The sequence below is a fragment of the Meles meles genome, chromosome 2 (genome assembly GCF_922984935.1).
Source record: "Meles meles chromosome 2, mMelMel3.1 paternal haplotype, whole genome shotgun sequence".
In the NCBI taxonomy this organism is placed as follows: domain Eukaryota; kingdom Metazoa; phylum Chordata; class Mammalia; order Carnivora; family Mustelidae; genus Meles; species Meles meles.
The window spans coordinates 120815929-120834536 of NC_060067.1; the positions used below are offsets into that span (position 1 = coordinate 120815929).

At 42.4% G+C, this 18608-nt stretch overlaps 2 protein-coding genes and 1 pseudogene across 4 annotated transcripts in view; 1 reads left to right on the forward strand and 2 right to left on the reverse strand.

Moving 5' to 3' along the window:
* ABCG2 (ATP binding cassette subfamily G member 2 (Junior blood group)) overlaps positions 1 to 18608 on the forward strand; it is a 166817-nt gene that overhangs the window by 88658 nt on the left and 59551 nt on the right. The gene's annotated exons all lie outside the window — the stretch shown is intronic.
* On the reverse strand, positions 850 to 7894 carry LOC123936890 (60S acidic ribosomal protein P1-like). The gene is made up of 3 exons (XM_045997412.1): positions 7815 to 7894; positions 2681 to 2724; positions 850 to 1287 (listed from the first exon to the last, which is right to left on the reverse strand). Exons 1-3 carry the CDS (start codon positions 7892 to 7894, stop codon positions 863 to 865), a joined length of 549 nt encoding a protein of 182 aa, XP_045853368.1. The 3' UTR covers positions 850 to 862.
* LOC123931159 lies at positions 12216 to 12711 on the reverse strand (annotated as a pseudogene).

Below are 18608 nucleotides of genomic sequence, written 5' to 3' on the forward strand. Positions count from 1 at the left end.
AAGATTTTATTTATTTATTTGACAGATGGAGATCACAAGTAGGCAGAGAAGCAGGCAGAGAGAGAGGAGGGAAGCAGGCTCCCTGCTGAGCAGAGAGCCTGACGTGGGGCTCCATCCCAGGACCCTGGGATCACGACCTGAGCCAAAGGCAGAGGCTTTAACCCACTGAGCCACCCAGGCGCCCCGATACTTTATTTATTTATTTGACAGAGAGAGAGACACAGCAAGAGAGGGAACACAAGCAGGGGGAGTGGGGGAGGGATAAGCAGGCTCTCCACTGAGCAGAGAGCCTGATGCAGGGCTTGATCCCAGGACCCTAGGATTATGACCTGAGCTGAAGGCAGCCACTTAACCGACTGAGCCACCTGGGTGTCCCAGGATAATGCTTTAAATATCAAACATTATAGAAGACCTCAGCGTAGCTGACAGTTTAGGGTTAGTCTCTTATGGGAAATAAAATTGTCAGGGTTTTGAGTTTTTAAAAGTTCCCAGTTTTTCTCAAATAGTGACCTGTAAGTACTTAAAAAACAAACAGAATGAACACAAAGACTTTAATTTATTAGGCTCTAAAAGGGAAGCAGGAATTTAATTGTTGTTGTTAAGTAGCTTAGTTAAGTTACATTTTTTTTTATTTTATTTATTTGACACAGAGAGAGATCAGAAGTAGGCAGAGAGACAGAGAGAGAGGGAGAAGCAGGCTCCCTGCTGAGCAGAGAACCCGACGTGGGACTCGATCCCACAATCCTGAGATCATGACCTGAGCCGAAGGCAGAGGCCTTAACCCACTGAGCCACCCAGCCGCCCCTAAATTACATTTTTTTTTAAGAGTTAAGCTTTGTATTGAGCAGCTTATACAAGTGGTTTAGTCAAAAAGACCAAAGCCCATGTCATCATCAGACTCCTCAGATTCTTCTTTCTTTGCTTCCACTTTCTTCTCCTCAGCTGGGGCAGCAGTGGTGGAAGGAGCAGGACCTCCTGCTGGTGCAGCACCAGCTGCTGGGGCGGGTCCACCAGCTCCTACATTGCAGATGAAGCTCCCAATGTTGACGTTGGCCAGGGCCTTTGCAAACAAGCCGGGCCAGAAAGGTTCAACATTCACACCCGCTGCTTTAATGAGGGCATTGATCTTATCCTCCGTGACTGTCACCTCATCGTGGTGCAAGATGAGGGCCGAGTAGATGCAGGCGAGCTCCGAGACCGAGGCTATGGTGCTGACGAGTGCTGAGCGGATGCTGCCGGGCGCGGTGCTAGTCGCGGGATGAAGTGAGGGCCTCACCCCAACACAGCCTTAGCTTCCTCGGAAGAACCGAGCACCTTAGCGGCAGCTGAGGAAAGCTAAATTACATTTTTGACTAATGGCTGAATATATGTAAAGGGGACATCTGCATAGGTCCTATCTTTGTGATGTGCAGAATGTCTTTATTTATTTTTTTTTAAGATTTTATTTATTTATTTTATTTATTTATTTGACAGACAGAGATCACAAGTAGGCAGAGAGACAGGCAGAGAGAGAGGAAGGGAAGCAGACTCCTTGCTGGGCTCCCAATGTGGGGCTCAATCCCAGGAGCCTGGAATCACGACCTGAGCGGAAGGCAGAGGCTTTAACCTACTGAGCCACCCAGGCTCCCTGCAAAATGTCTTTAAATCATAAGGAGAGTAGAGGGTTAACTTTGGGTGCGAACAGAGGGAGTCCTAAGGGTGTTGTCTTGTGATAATAGAAGCAGTAGGCTGGAAGGATAAGAGATGGATAAAAGATGAAAAAGACAGGTGGGTGAGAAGACAGATCCATCCAGTTGTGTGTCTGCAGGACTTAGATAGTAGGGAGCACGAGATCAAGGGGCTGAGGAGGCCAAGGACAAAGATCTTCTATTTGGATTTTTGAAATTTACTGCAGCTACCAAGATCCTAAACTTTACAATTGTGTGTGACAGTGTAAATCCATCCATGCCTCTTGGAAAGAGTTTACACTTGGATCCTCCATCAAATGTGGGTCTGTAGTGTTTTTTAAAAAATCAAAAAGCAATACATTATCGCATAAGGAAGACCTCAGGAGGATGGGGTTGTTTGCTATCCACAAGAGTCTTGTTTATGGTTCTGAGTTTTGTTTTTGTTTTTTTTTTAAGATTTTATTTATTTATTTAACAGAGAGAGAGAGAGATCACAAGTAGGCAGAGCAGCAGGCAGAAAGAGAGGGGAAAGCAGGCTCCCCGCTGAGCAGAGAGCCAGATGTGGGGCTCGATCCCAGGACCCTGGGATCATGACCTGAGCCGAAGGCAGAGGCTTAACCCACTGAGCCACCCAGGCACCCCTATGGTTCTGAGTTTTTTAACCGAAGATCTCTCTCTCTCTCTCAGATGTCTACAGGCTTCTAAAACTTACCACGTTGGAAGTGAGTCTTTGAGTTTTTGATGTCCCCTCTGCCATTACCGAGGCTCATTCTCTTTTTTTTTTTTTTTTTTTTTAAAGATTTTATTTATTTATTTGACAGAGCGAGATCACAAATAGACAGAGAGGCAGGCAGAGAGAGAGAGAAGGAAGCAGGCTCCCGCTGAGCAAAGAGCCCGACGTGGGACTCGATCTCAGGACCCTGAGATCATGACCTGAGCCGAAGGCAGTGGCTTAACCCACTGAGCCACCCAGGCGCCCCCGAGGCTCATTCTCTTGTCCAAGCAGGTCTCACCTGCTTTCTTCTCAACGGCCCCTGCTGCTCTGCTCGCTATACACCTGCCAGAGCAGCAATTTAAAAACTTAGTTCAGGGGGTGTCTGGGTGTCTCAGTGTGTTAAAGCCTCTGCCTTCAGCTCGGGCCATGATCCCGGGATCCTGGGATCGAGCCCCACATCAGGCTCTCTGCTCAGGGGAGCCTGCTTCCCCCCCCCCTCTCTGCTTGCTGCTCTGCCTACTTGTGACCTCTGTCAAAAAAATAAATAAAATCTTAAAAAAAAGAAAAAAAAAACCTTAGTTCAGATCAGATGTCCTGCCTAAAAGGCCTGGGTGGCCTAAAAGGACTGGGTGGTACACTGATTGTACATGCCTTCCATGATGAGTTCTCTGTTGCTCTGTCTGGCTGACCCTGTGCTTCACGCCATGTTTCCCAGATCACTCTGCTGCAATGCTGTGGGGGCCTAGACTGCCATTCTGGGCTTGTTTCCTTGTCCCGAAGACTTCGGCAGTCTGCTTCCAGCTCTGTTGCTGAGCAGACTTTAGACCTGAATATGGTGTCAACGTTGGATGCCTCAGGGTGGATCTGTCAAATCACAGATCATGTGAATACTCACTGATTGATAGATGACCTTTGAAATGCAGGGGATAATTATGCAGGGGATAATTTATGGAAGTTAAAAGTTAGATTTTAGATCCCTTTCGAACGATGCTCTATACTCTTCCTGCTTCTGTTTTCTCTCTCTTTTTTAAAGATTTTGTTTATTTATTTATTTGACAGCGAGAGAGAGAGATCACAAGTAGGCAGAGAGGCAGGCGGAGAGAGAGAGAGGGAAGCAGGCTCCCTCCCAGGACCCTGAGATCATGACCTGAGCCGAAGGCAGACGGCTTAACCCACTGAGCCACCCAGGCGCCCGATGCTTCTGTTTTCTGTCCATAAGTTTTTTTTGTTTTGTTTTGTTTGTTGTTGTTGTTTTTTTTTTTTTTTTTGACAGACAGAGATCTCAAGTAGGCAGAGAGGCAGGCAGAGAGGAGGAAGCAGGCTCCCCGCTGAGCAGAGAGCCCTATGCAGGGCTCCATCCCAGGACCCCGGGACCATGACCCGAGCCCAAGGCAGAGGCTTTAACCCACTGAGCCACCCAGGTGCCCCTGTCCATAAGTTTTATAGTAATCATCAGACAATGACTTGAGACCCCCTAACTCCTTGTCAGGATTGTAGTCCCTTGGCATCGTAGTAAATAGTTGAAGGAGGTTTGCCTACACAGCCTGTCCTTGTGACTGCGAGGCAGTGTTGAAACTCTGCATTTACTAGTGTTAGCATGAAGGAAAGAATGTAAGAGGAAGGCATTGAATTCTTAACCTGAGACTATCCTGGCTTCTCCTAGTGTGAGCATTAGTCATAATTGTGGGCAGGTGTCTGACTGAGGACTTTAGAATTAACCTGTGAACTTTTCTTATCTCTGTGCAACTTTTATTGTATTATGCATTCTGTTTACAGTAGACTTTCAGATTGTAAGTATGGTGAAAAGTGAAATAGAGGAGAAGGTCATTTTAAAATGCAGGTTATCATCCTTATAGTAAATACGGCAACATCTATGGCAGAAGACTGTTCAGACTTTTCAAAAAAGTAAAAATATGGCTCCACTATTAGAAAACAAGAAGAGAGGAAAGGTGGCATGGGTCCGATCACCAGAATAGGGACAGTGGGAAAGGGGAAAAGAATCTCATTATTTAAAGCCCTTTAGTCATGCTTGAAAGGATTTTTCCAGCTGACTAAGTGATATAATCAGGCCAGATAGCAGAATAGGCTGGGTTCAAGTGACTTGTGAAGCCATTTGGATGCTTCTCTTTTTATTTTATTTTATTTTATTTATTTGACAGAGAGAAATCACAACTAGGCAGAGAGGCAGGCAGAGAGAGAGGAGGAAGCAGGCTCCCTACGGAGCAGAGAGCCCGATGCGGGGCTCCATCCCAGGACCCTGGGATCATGACCTGAGCCGAAGGCAGAGGCTTTAACCCACTGAGCCACCCAGGCACCCCTTGGATCCTTCTCTTTACTTTATTATGTTATTGTACCCATTATCAACAGTGTATTCATAATTCATTTCATATTTTGTGTGTCTGATTATAAATTTTATAGCATCTGATTTGACATTTAATATAAATCCATTTGATTTGAATATGGTGGGGTGTGTGTGTGTGTGTGTGTGTGTGTGTGTGTGTGTGTTTGTGCCGTGTGTACAGTTTAGTTCCATTGGTCTTGGGAAACTGACTCTACAGATATATGTAGACATAAATGTATAAGGACTAGTTTTTTTTGCAAAGTGTTACATACTTGGCTCTTATTAAATTGCTGACTTCAGGGCACCTGGGTGGCTCAGTGGGTTAAGCTGCTGCCTTCGGCTCAGGTCATGATCTCAGGGTCCTGGGATCGAGTCCCACATCTGTGAGCAGAGAGCCTGCTTCCCTCTCTCTCTCTCTGCCTGCCTCTCTATCTACTTGTGATCTCTCTCTATCAAATAAATAAATAAAATCTTTAAAAAAAAATTGCTGACTTCAGTGTTATGTAAAGATATTTGTAGACTAATTTCAGAACAGAGTTAAAATATTGTGGAAATTGCAGCTTAATAAATGTTTTGGGAGACATGTGGCTGGTGTAGTCAGTTGAGCATCTGACTCCTGGTTTCAGCTCAGGTCATGATCTCAGAGTCATGAGATTGAGTCCCCCATCAGGTTCCTCACTCAGCGTGGAATCTGCTTGGATCTCACTCTTCCTCTCTCCTTGCCCCCCCCCCCCACACTGTCTCTCTCTCTCTCTCTCTCTAAGATAAATAAATAAGTAAACCTTTAAAAATATTCTTGCAGTAGGTCTAGGATACAGAAGGGGATAAGAACGCGATGAGGACCAGCAGATGCTCTGGAAGGAGGGAAGGAACAACAAGGTGGGAAGGTGATTTTTGTGATAGGGAATTAAGCTGTTTTTGTTTTAAAAGATTTTATTTATTTATTTGATACAGAGAAAGAGATCACAAGTAGGCAGAGAGGCAGGCAGAGAGAGGGAGGGAAGCAGGCTCCCTGCTGAGCAGAGAGCCTGATTCAGGGCTCAGTCCCAGGACCCTGAAATTGTGACCTGAGCCAAAGGCAAACACTTAACCCACTGAGCCACCCAGGGGCCCCAATTTTGGTTGTTTTTTTATATACAAAAGAAGATGATGCTAATCCAGTGGTAGCAACACTTAGGTCCAGAAAGCTTCTGACCATAGGGAAAGATAATGTTTACTTGGAGGCAGTTACTTTTGGTGACTCCTCTAAACCCAGTATACAGTCTTAACTGGAGATCAAGCCCTTTGAGGTTAATATGGTGCTGTGGTTGTTGTATTTTCTTCATTTTGTAATTATTGCTATATGTTTTTTGTTTCATCTTGGAGTAATGCATTGTTCCATATTGGTGTTAGAAATAAAAAGTTAGTTGTCTTTTTTGTGTGTATGTGTATAATGTGCCTTAGCTGGATGGTGTGCCTTGGTTATAGCTATCTAATCTCTAGATGTGCAACTCATGAATTTCTGAAGCCCTGCCATCTCCCTGAGGAAGATGGTTGGAATCCTCTTGAGGAACCGAGCAGCTCCTACAAGTGTGAATCACAAACTTAATCCCATCACAATGAAGGCGCTCTTTGTATGCATACACTTCTGAAATGTGGTCACATGGGTAAATTTTAGCCATCTTCCTTGCCTGGGCATGGGTGGTCTTTGGGGTACTTTAGTTCTAGTTGGTGCCTTTCATTAGCAGAAAATCTCAGAAAAAAAATCTTATTAGAGGTTTTCATCTTGAGTCAATGTCCTATTTAAATTTGGTATGTTATTTGGGGTGCCTGGGTGGCTCAGTGGGTTAAGCCTGAGCCTGGGTGGCTCAGTGGGTTAAGCCTCTGCCTTCGGCTCAGGTCATGATCTCAGGGTCCTGGGATCGAGCCCTGCATCGGGCTCTCTGCTCTGCAGGGAGCCTGCTTCTCTCTCTCTGCCTGCCTCTCTGCCTAGTTGTGATTTCTCTCTGTCAAATAAATAAAATATTAAAAAAAAATAAATTTGGTATGTTATTTGATTTTCTTTATGAGTCTTAAGAAAGGATTAGTGGCTTCCTCAGTTCTAAACCTCAAGTGGGGATGGTAGTAGAAGTGATTGCTAGTGTTAGAACTGGCATATTTTGGCTTCTGAAGACATGGAGACATAGCTTAACAAATTTATAAAATCAAGATGTAAGTGTTATAAATTACTTGAACCCCATATTTTTGTTTTCACTGCTTTCACCTATTTAAGAGAATAGGATTTTGGCTAATTATTACCATTTGTTGTGTTCACAGATTAGAACTAACCTATTTAGGGGCACCTGGGTGGCTCAGTCAGTTAAGTGGCTGCCTTCCGCTCAGGTCACAATCCCAGAGTCCTGGGGTCAAGCCCCTCATCAGACTCCCTGCGCTTCTCCCTCTTCTCACTCCGCTCTCATCCTCTCTTACTTTCTCTCTCTCTCAAATAAATAAATAAAATCTTAAAAAAACACACACACAACTAAGCTGTTTACCTTTAATTTCCTGGGTGCCAATCTTTGGGTGGTTCCTACTTTTCCAGTTTCTAAAATTGAATAAAGTGTTATACCTGTGACAGCAATAGAGCAGGTTTTTGGTGCAAAAACATAACTTAGCTAATACTTTGGTTTCTAGCAATTTTACTATGAAATGCCCAGGTGTGATTTTCTTTTATTTATCCTGCTTTGATGTTCCTAGAGCTTCTTCAATTTGTGGCTTAATAACTTCATCAGTTTTAGAAAATGCATGCCAGTATTTCTTAAAATTTGATTCTGCTTTAGTTTTTCCACTCCCAGGTTTCTAGTCACATGTATGCCAGAATGTTTTCATCATATCCCGTTTGTTTCTTAGGCTCCTTTATTTTTAAGAGATTTATTTATTTACTTTAGAGAGAGAGAGAGAGAGAGAGAGCATGAGCTCCTAGGAGGGGCAGAGGAGAGACAGTCTCAAGCAGACTCCATGCTGGGCCTGGAGCCCAACGTGGGACTCAATCTCATGACCCTGGGATCATGACCTGATCTGAAACCAGTAGTTGGATGCTTAACTGAAACCAGTAGTTGGATGCTTAACTGACGGCACCACCCCGGCACCCTTCTTGGGGTCTTTTGTGGAGTTTTCATCCTTTTCAGTCTGGAGGACACCCCCACCCGCCATGATGTTGATAATTTTCATCCATGCTTCATTCTGGATGCTCTCTGCATACCAGCCTACCAGTTCCACTGATTCTCTTTTCTAATATGTGCCTAAATTGCTGTTAAACTAATCTATTGATTTTTGTTTTGTTTTAAATATAAATTCTAGTTCTTGGTCATTATCTTTTCATTCATTTTCTTAAAGATAAAGATATTACATATCTATAAAGATATGTCGATGTCTGATTAGTCTGCATTACCTGTGGGTCTATTTCTATTTTCCTGTTTTCGGAACATTAGGTCCTATTTTCTGGCATATTTCTGAAGACATGGAGACATAGCTTAAGAAATTTATAAAATCAAGTTATTTTTTATTGAAAATTTGGATGATGGTTATCTTTTAAAGTGGATTTAACTTTTTTCTTGTGCGCAAATCAAGTATGAATGGGTCACTTTGATTGCGTAGAAGTTGATCTATTTCTGGGTTGCCGATATTCTTGGGGCATAGCCCGTCTGGGACTGCAAAAGCTTAAGGTTTCCAGTTGATAACTTGCAACTCCAAATTTCACATTTATAGCCCTAGGAGGTGTTGATGGAAAATGAACAAACTTTTTAAAAATTTGAAAGAGAGTCTTGCCTGGTTTTGGAAACAGGGTAATGCTAGCCTTGTAGAAGGAGTTTGGAAGTTTCCTTCCACTTACATTTCTGAAATACTTTGAGAAGAATAGGTGTTAACTCATTTAAATGTTTAGTAGAATTCCTCTGTAAGGCCACATGAAACCCGGCTCAGTTCGTTGGCATATAATTTTTCATGACATTCTCTTATAATTGTTTGCATTTTTGTGATATTGGTTGTTATTTCTCCTCTCTCATTTGTGATTTTATTTATTTGAGTCCTTCTCTTCTTTTTGATAAGTTTGACTACAGATTTATCAATTTTATTAATATTTTTCCAAAGGACCAGGCCCTGGTTTCATTGATCTGTTCTCCTGTTTTGTTTTTCTCTTTGTTTCTATATCATTTATTTCTGCTTTGATCTTTATTATTTCCCTTCTTCTGCAGGCTTTAGGCTTCATTTGTTCTTTTCCAAGCTCTTTTATGTGTAAAGTTAGGTTGTCTATTTGAGATTTTTCTTGCTTCTTGAGGTAGGCCTGTATTGCTATATACTTCCCTCTGATGATGGCTTTTGCTGCATCCCAAAGGTGTTGTACTGTCATATTATCATTTTCATTTGTTTCCATGTATTTTTTCTTACTTCTTTAATTTTCTTATTTTTCCATTCTTTAGTTTGAGGTTCTTTAGCCTCCATGTATTTGTGGTCTTTCCAAATTTTTTCTTGTGGTTGACTTCAAGTTTCATAGCATTGTGGTGTGAAAATAAGCATGGTTTGATCTCAGTCTTTTTTGTACTTGTTGAAGCTTTATTTGTGACCTAGTATTTGATTTTTTTTTTTTTTTCACTTGATAGCATTTAATGAACCTCTCCCCACGGGGCTTCAAGCTACTAGAACACAGGCGCCCCCGACACCCTTAATCTTCTCCTCTGCATTATTTGATCTTTTCTGGAGAATGTCCCATGAGTATTTAATTTTTATTTTTATTTTTGTAAAATTTTTATTTATCTATTTATTTTTAAGGTTTTATTTATTTATTTGACAGACAAATAAATTACTAGTAGTAATTTACTACTAGTAGATTACTAGTAGGCACAGAGGCAGATAGAGAGGGAGGGGAAAGCAGCCTCCTGCCAAGCAGAGAGCCCGATGTGGGGCTCGATCCCAGGAGCCTAGGATCATGACCTGAGCCGAAGGTAGAGGCCTTCATCCACTGAGCCACCCAGGCACCCCCCATGAGCACTTTAAAAGAATGTGTATTCTGTTGCTTTATAATAAAATGTTCTGAATATATCTGTTAAGCCCATCTTGTCCAGTGTGTCATTCAAAGCCATTGTTTCCTTGCTGATTTTCTGCTTAGATGATCTGTCCATTGATGTAAATGGGGTGTTAAAGTCCTCTGTTGTTGTTATTATTATTTTATTATCAATGAGTTTCTTTATGTTTGTTAATTGTTTTATATATTTGGGTGCTCCCAAGTTGGGAGCATAAATATTTACAATTGTTAGATCTTCTTGTGAGATAGACCCCTTTATTATGATATAATGCCCTTCTTTATCTCTTGTTACTATCTTTGGTTTAAAATCTAGTTTGTCCACTAAAAAGAGAACTACAAGCCAATATCTCTGATGAACATGGATGCAAAAATTCTCAACAAAATGCCAGCAGATTGTATCCAACAGTACAGTAAAAGAATCATTCACCACCATCAAGTGGGATTTATTCCCAGGTTGTAAGGGTGGTTCAATATTATAAATCAAACAGCATGATACACCACATTAATAATAGAAAGAATAAGAACTACATGATCCTCCCAACAGATGCAGAAAAAGCATTTGACAAAGTACAGCATCCGTTCTGTTTTTTCTTTTTTTTAATTGAATTTCTTTTCAGTGTAACAGAATTCATTGTTTTTGCACCACACCCAGTGCTCCATGCAATATGTGCCCTCATAATACCCACCACCTGACTCCCCCAACCTCCCACCCCCCTCGCCCCTTCAAAACCCTCAGATTGTTTTTCAGAGTCCATAGTCTCATGGTTCATCTCCCCCTCCAATTTCCCTCAACTCCCTTCTCCTCTCCATCTCCCCATGTCCTCTGTGTTATTTGTTATGCCCATGCCCCACAAATAAGCAAAACCATATAATAATTGACTCTCTCTGCTTGACTTATTTCACTCAGCATAATCTCTTCCAGTCCCATCCATGTTGCTACAAAAGTTGGGTATTCATCCTTTCTGATGGAGGCATAATATTCCATAGTGCATATGGACCACATCTTCCTTATTCATTCATCCGTTGAAGGGCATCTTGGTTCTTTCCACAGTTTGGCGACTGTGGCCATTGTTGCTATGAAAATTGGGGTACAGATGGCCCTTCTTTTCACTACATCAGTATCTTTGGGTAAACACCCAGTAGTGCAATTGCAGGGTCATAGGGAAGCTCTATTTTTAATTTCTTAAGGAATCTCCACACTGTTCTCCAGAGTGGCTGCACCAACTTGCATTCCCACCAACAGTGTAAGAGGTTTCCCCTTTCTCTACATCCTCTCCAACACACGTTGTTTCCTGTCTTGCTAATTTTGGCCATTCTAACTGGTGTCAGGTGGTATCTCAATGTGGTTTTGATTTGAATCTCCCTGATGGCTAGTGATGATGAACATTTTTTCATGTATCTGATAGCCATTTGTATGTCTTCGTTGGAGAAGTGTCTGTTCATATCTTCTGCCCATTTTTTGACATGATTATCTGTTTTGTGTGTGTTGAGTTTGAGAAGTTCTTTATAGATCCTGGATATCAGCCTTTTGTCTGTACTGTCATTTGCAAATATCTTCCCCCATTCTGTGTGTTGCCTCTTTGTTTTGTTGACTGTTTCCTTTGCTGTGCAGAAGCTTTTCATCTTGATGAAGTCCCAAAGTTCATTTTTGCTTTTGTTTCCTTTGCCTTTGGAGACATATCTTGAAAGAAGTTGCTGTGGCTGATGTCAAAGAGGTTACTGCCTATGTTCTCTTCTAGGACTCTGATGGATTCCTGTCTCACGTTGAGGTCTTTTATCCATTTTGAGTTTATCTTTGTGTATGGTGTAAGAGAATGGTCGAGTTTCATTCTTCTACATATAGCTGTCCAATTTTCCCAGCACCATTTATTGAAGAGACTGTCTTTTTTCCACTGTATATTTTTTTCCTGCTTTGTTGAAGATTATTTGACCATAGAGTTGAGGGTCCATATCTGGGCTCTCCACTCTGTTCCACTGGTCTATGTGTCTGCTTTTGTGCCAGTACCATGCTGTCTTGGCGATCACAGCTTTGTAGTAAAGCTTGAAATCAGGTAACGTGAAGCTGCCAGTTTTGTTTTTCTTTTTCAACATTTCCTTAGCAATTAAGTGTCTCTTCTGCTTCCATACAAATTTTAGGATTATTTGCTCCAGCTCTTTGAAAAATACCAGTGGGATTTTGATGGGAATGGCATTAAAAGTATAGATTGCTCTAGGCAGTATAGACATTTTTTTTAAAAGATTTTATTTATTTATTTGCCAGAGAGAGAGAGAGCATAGGCAGGCAGAGTGGCAACAGAGGCAGAGGGAGAAGCAGGCTCCCCGCTGAGCAAGGAGCCCCATGTGGGACTCCATCCCAGGACGCTGGGATCATGACCTGAGCCCAAGGCAGCCGCTTAACCAACTGATCCACCCAGGCGTCCCAAGGCAGTATAGACATTTTTTTTTTTTTTTTAAACGAATGAGGCAATTTATTAACCCAGCATTTGTTCTAATGCTTCTTGTTGGCAGCTGCCATCTGTCTGGCGATTCTGTCCAGATCTCTCTGTCCCTGAGGTGTCAGTTTGCGGCCCCCATCTTGGTCCTTTTCCACCATTTTCAGCCCCTCTAGGGCTTGCAGGACCCTGCAGGCCACGCTCTTGGAGCCTCTACTGAAGTGGCTAGGCGTGACCCCCGTTTCTCTGGCGTCCCCCATAGATCTTGGTCATGGAGCCGACCCCAGTGCCGCCCCAGAGGTACAGGTGCCGTGCTGTGGAAGCAGCTCGTGTGTAGAACCAGTTCTCATTGTAGGGAGCAAGCTCTTTATGCTTGGGCAGCTTGACGGTGTCCACCCACTCAGGGACTTTCAGCTTCCCAGACTTTTTGAGGAAAGCTGCCAGAGCTCTGACGAACTCCTGCTGGTTCACGTCTTTTACAGTAACTCCAGGCATTGTGCGGCCTCCCCCAAGGCAGTATAGACATTTTAACAATGTTTATTCTTCCGATCTAAGAGCATGGAATGGTCTTCCATCTTTGTGTGTCTTCTTCGATTTCTTTCACGAGTGTTCTGTAGTTCCTCGAATACAGATCCTTTACCTCTTTGGTTAGGTTTATTCCCAGGTATCTTATGGTTCTTGGTGCTATAGTAAATGGAATCGATTCTCTAATTTCCCTTTCTGTGTTTTCATTGTTAGTGTATAAGAAAGCAACTGATATCTGTACATTGACTTTGTATCCTGCCACATTACTGAATTGCTGTATGAGTTCTAGTAGTTTGGGGGTGGAGTCTTTTGGGTTTTCCATATAAAGTATCATGTCATCTGCGAAGAGAGAGAGTTTGACTTCTTCATTGCCAATTTGGATACCTTTTATTTCTCTTTGTTATCTGATTGCTGTTGCTAGGACTTATAATACTATGTTCAACAATAGTGGTGAGAGTGGGCATCCTTGTCGTGTTCCTGATCTCAAAGGGAAGGTTGTCAGCTTTTTCCCATTGAGGATGATATTTGCTGTGGGTTTTTCATAGATAGATTTTATGAAGTTCAGGAATGTTCCCTCTATCCCTATACTTTGAAGTGTTTTAATCAGGAACAGATGCTGGATTTTGTCAAATGCTTTTTCTGCATCAATTGAGAGGATCATGTGGTTCTTCTCTCTTCTCTCATTGATTTGTTCTGTCACATTGATTGATTTGCGAATGTTGAACCATCCTTGGAACCCAGGGATGAATCCCACCTGGTCATGGTGGGTAGTCTTTTTAATGTGCTGTTGGATCCTATTTGCTAGGATCTTGTTGAGAATCTTAGCATCCATATTCTTCAGGGATATTGGTCTGAAATTCTCCTTTTTAGTGGGGTCTTTGCCTGGTTAGGGGATCAGGATAACGCTGGCTTCATAAAAAGAGTCCGGAAGTTCTCCTTCTGAAAAGTTTCCTTTTGAAGTTTTCCTTTTTGAAACAGCGTCAGGAGAATAGGTGTTATTGCTTCTTTGAAAGTTTGGTAGAATTCCCCAGGGAATCCATCAGGTCCTGGGCTCTTGTTTTTTGGGAGGTTTTTGATCACTGCTTCAATCTTGTTACTAGATATTGGTCTACTCAGGTTGTCAATTTCTTCCTGGTTCAATTTTGGAAGTTTATAGTTTTCCAGGAATACATCCATTTCATCTAGGTTGCTTAACTTATTGGCATATAACTGTTGATAATAACTTCTGATGATTGTTTCTTTTTTTTTTTTTTAAGATTTTATTTATTTATTTGACAGAGAGAAATCACAAGTAGACAGAGAGGCAGGCAGAGAGAGAGAGAGGGAAGCAGGCTCCCTGCTGAGCAGAGAGCCCGATGCGGGACTCGATCCCAGGACCCTGAGATCATGACCTGAGCCGAAGGCAGCGGCTTAACCCACTGAGCCACCCAGGCGCCCCCTGATGATTGTTTCTATTTCCTTGGTGTTGGTTGTGATCTCTGCCTTTTCATTCATAATTTTATTAATTTGGGCCTTCTCTCTTTTCTTTTGGGTTAGTGTGGCCAATGGTTTATCAATATTATTGATTCTTTCAAAAGCCACCTTCTAGTTTCATTGATGCGTTCTACTGTATCTCTAGTTTCTATCTCATTGATCTCTTCTCTAATCTTGATTATTTCCCTTCTTGTGTGTGGAGTTGGCGTAATTTGTTGTTGATTCTCCAGTTCCTTAAGGTGTAGAGATAGCTGGTATATTCTAGATTTTTCAGTTTTTTTGAGGGAGGTTTGAATGGCTATGTATTTCCCCCTTAGGACCACCTTTGCTGTATCCCATAGGTTTTGGGCTGAAGTGTCTTCATTCTCATTGGTTTCCATGAATTGCTTAAGTTCTTCTTTGATCTCCTGGTTGATCCAAGCATTCTTAAGCAAGGTGGTCTTTACCTTCCAGGTGTTTGAGTTCTTTCCAAACTTTTCCTTGTGATTGAGCGCCAGTTTCAATGCCTTGTGATCTGAGAATATTCAGGGAATAATCTCAATCTTTTGGTATTGGTTGAGCCCTGATTTGTGACCCAGCATGTGGTCTATTCTGGAGAAGGTTCCACGTGCACTTGAGAAGAATGAGTTCTCTGTTGTTTTAGGGTGGAATGTTCTGTGTATATCTATGAGGTCCATCTGGTCCAATGTTTCATTCAGTGCTCTTGTTTCTTTATTGATTTTCTGCTTGGATGATCTGTCTATTACTGAGAGTGGCGTGTTAAGATCTCCTACTATTTATGTATTCATATCAATATGACTCTTTATCTTGATTAACAGTTTTCTTCTGTAATTGGCTGCTCCTGTATTGGGGGCATAAATATTTACAATCGTTAGATCTTCTTGGTGGATAGTCCCTTTAAGAATTATGTAGTGTTGGGGCGCCTGGGTGGCTCAGTGGGTTAAGCCTCTGCCTTCGGCTCTGGTCATGATCTCAGGGTTCTGGGCTCGAGCCCCGCGTTGGGCTCTCTACTCAGCGGGGAGCCTGTTTCCTTCTCTCTCTGCCTGCCTCTGTCTACTTGTGATCTCTGTCTGTCAGATGGATATTTTTTTTTTATATTTTTTTTTTTTAAAGATTTTTTATTTACTTATTTGACAGAGAGAGATCACAAGTAGGCAGAGAGGCAGGCAGAGAGAGAGGGAAGCAGGCTTGCCGCCGAGCAGAGAGCCCGATGCGGGACTCGATCCCAGGACCCTGAGATCATGACCTGAGCCGAAGGCAGCGGCTTTAACCACTGAGCCACCCAGGCGCCCCTGTCAGATGGATAAATAAAATCTTTAAAAAAAAAAAAAAAAAAAAGAATTATGTAGTGTCCTTCTGTATCTCTGACTACAGTCTTTAGTTTAAAATCTAATTTATCTGATATGAGAATTGCTACCCCAGCCTTCTTTTGAGGTCCATTGGCATGAAAGATGCTTCTCCATCCCTTCACTTTCAGTCTGGGTGTATCCTTAGGTTCAAAATGGGTCTCTTGTAGACAACATATGGATGGGTCCTGTCGTTTCATCCAGTCTGCAATCCTGTGTCATTTTATGGGCGCATTTAGGCCATTCACATTGAGAGTAATTATTGAGGGAGATTTTTTTTTTCCCATTTTATTTATTTTTTCGAGGGAGATGTTTTTATTGACATCGTGTTACCTTTGAAGTCTTTCTTTCTGTAGATCGTTTCCATATATTTCTGTTCAATGATATTCTTAGGATTTTTTCCTCTTTTATAGAACCCCCCTTAATATTTCCTGCAGTGTCGGCTTGGTCGTCGCACACTCTTTTAAACCTTGTGGGTCTTGGAAACTCTTTATCTCTCCATCCATTTTGAATGTCAGCCTTGCTGGATAAAGTATTCTTGGCTGCATGTTCTTCTCATTTAGTGCCCTGAGTACATCTTGCCAGCCCTTTCTGGCTTGCCAGGTTTCTGTGGACAGGTCTGACGTTATTCTGATGAGCTTTCCTCTGTACATAAGGAACTTCTTTGTCCTAGCTGCTTTCAAGAGATCCTGTCTACAATTATGAGTCCTCATTCTTACTATCAGGCGTCTTGAGGTCTTTCTAGATTCTATAATCTTGAGGGGGTATTCTGCCGCTGTTACATGAATGCTGGTTCCATTTGCAAGATTGGGAAAATTTTCATGGAGAGTTTGTTCAACTATATCTTCTAGTCTTCTTTCTTTCTCCTCCCCTTCTGGGATTCCAATAATTTTGACGTTGGAACGTTTCATGGTGTCATTTATTTCCCTCTGTTTTCGTGGCTTCTAAGCTGTTGGTTCCAGGCTTCCTCCTGATCCTTTCTCTCTATCTGTTTGTCCTCCAGATCACTAATTCTATCTTCTGTCTCAGTTACCCTAGCTTTTAGAGAATTTAGATTAGATTGGAACTCATTGAGAACATTGTGAACATCATCCGTGGTGGCTTTCACTTCTGCCCTAATCAATTCCATTTAGTTATCCATGACTTTCTCCAACCTAGCTATTGCCTGGATAATTGTTAGCCTGAATTCCCTTTCCGACATATTGTCTATGTCCATAGCCATTAGCTCTGTTGCAGAAGGCCCAGCCTCTGAATTTTTCTTCTGTTGGGCATTCCTCCTCCTAGTCATTTTGGTGAGAGATGGCTGAACGGATGTAGGTGAATGTATTGACTGTGGTACAGGCAAGGTGCACCCTGAAATGCTTCTGAGCAATCAAGAGTCCCCACCCAAAAGAAAGAAAAAAAAGAGAGAGAGAGAGAGAGAGACAGAAAAAAAAAAAGAAAGATAAAATAAAAGAGAAGGTGCAGCCCAAATGGGCTCCAGGGTAAGATTTATGAAGTGTACAAACAAAAAGACTGATAAAGTAGATGACAAAAGAAAAAAAAATATGTAAAAACAAAACAAAAAAGAGAACCTTGTCAAAAAGAACCCCAAGTATAAGATTTATATACAACCAGGACAAACACAAATACACAGAAACACTGGCGGAAGAAAAAGATTTGAGAGTGGTTATAAATTCTCAGTGTGGGCGAGGAAGGTTATTTTGATTCTTCCTGGGTGTATCTTGATATCTTTGTTAAAGGACTCAGCTTTCCTAAGATAAGGGGGGATTAAAAACTGGTTTACCAATAGGGGTAGCATTGACTGGAGAAAGGGGATTACCTTGAAGTTTAACTCTATATGAATATTTAAAAATAAAAATAAAAAAAAACTAAACTAAAATTGTTAAATTTTAAAAACTTAAAAATAGAAAAGCAAAAGAAAACCACAGGTATATGTATCAAAAAGTTCAGGTTAAAAGGTTAAAATGCCCCCCATTTGATTTACTGGACATCTCACTGTGATGGTAAATAGGTTAAAAAATTATCTATAAAAAAATGACCCAGAATAGTGGGAACGAATTAAAAATAAAAGTTGTATCTATGAAGTAGTGGTGGTGGTTCTCTTGTTGTTGTTGTTGTTTTGGCTGGCTTTCTGGAGGAGAGTCCTGCTATGTGGTTTTTCAGGCAATGATGTTCTCTGTGTTAAATCCTCCTGACCCCATCAAGGGGGTGGTCTCCGAGAAAACCGGTTTTTCAGGCTTTTGATCTCTGGAGGTTTTTTTGTTTGTTTGTTTGTTTGTTTTCTCTCACCTTGGCAGCTTTTGATGGTTTTTGGAGGTTTAGAGGAAAGCAAACTGCCCCCCAGACCTCCCTCTCAGAAAGAAGTCTCCGTCTGTTCCCCTCTGGGTGCTCCAGAGCACATAAATTCTCCCTCGGCCACTGGCAGAGCACGTTCCCAGTCACGGTCTCTGGGGTCACAGGAACTCCCGCTTCTACCTAAAACCATGATAGCCGCGGCTGCCTGTGCAGCTCCAGATGCCCAGAGAGGTTCCAAGTAGTGATAGTGCACTGAGATTTTCCCACTGGCCTGGGCTGGGAATGCTCAGACTCTCCCGTCCAAAAGTGCTGGCTGGCGCCTGAATGCACCTCTCTGGGGAGGGGAGGGTGTGGGGCGCGACTCAGAGTCTGGTAGCATGGTGCTCACTCGAAGAGTGCAAAAGGTTGTGGTTCTGCCGGCTGGTGAGGCTCCCTGCCCCCCACGGGAAGCCGCAACCCAGCCGCTCTCAGGCTCCCTGGTGGCTCAGGGACCAAGACCTGGCTTCTTCGCACCTCTCTCTCTGGCTCAGCTCTAGGGGTGGCTGTCCTGGGTCTGGGGACTCAAGCCCCTGTCCCTAACCGCCCCAACTCCCACAATTTCCCCCCACGATCCTTTGCTCTTTTTGAGTGCTTTCAACCAGACTCCAAGTTAATGCTGGTCCCCAATGGCAGGGCACTCTCGTATTGGGGTATTACTTTCCAATGGGTTGTTTCTGGTGGCTCCCTCCCCCTTTTGTCTATCTTCCAATATCAGTCAGATGTTCCCATTCCAC

Excerpts from the sequence above, each read along its gene's own strand:
- LOC123936890 (XM_045997412.1), bottom strand. The coding sequence starts at position 7,894 with ATGGCGGGTGGGGGTGTCCTCCAGACTGAAAAGGATGAAAACTCCACA. Across the intron at positions 2,725-7,814 it reads AAGGGTGCCGGGGTGGTGCC|GTGTATAGCGAGCAGAGCAG; the intron begins GTCAGTTAAGCA and ends CTGCTCTGGCAG. Across the intron at positions 1,288-2,680 it reads GGCCGTTGAGAAGAAAGCAG|GCTGTGTTGGGGTGAGGCCC; the intron begins GTGAGACCTGCT and ends GAGGAAGCTAAG.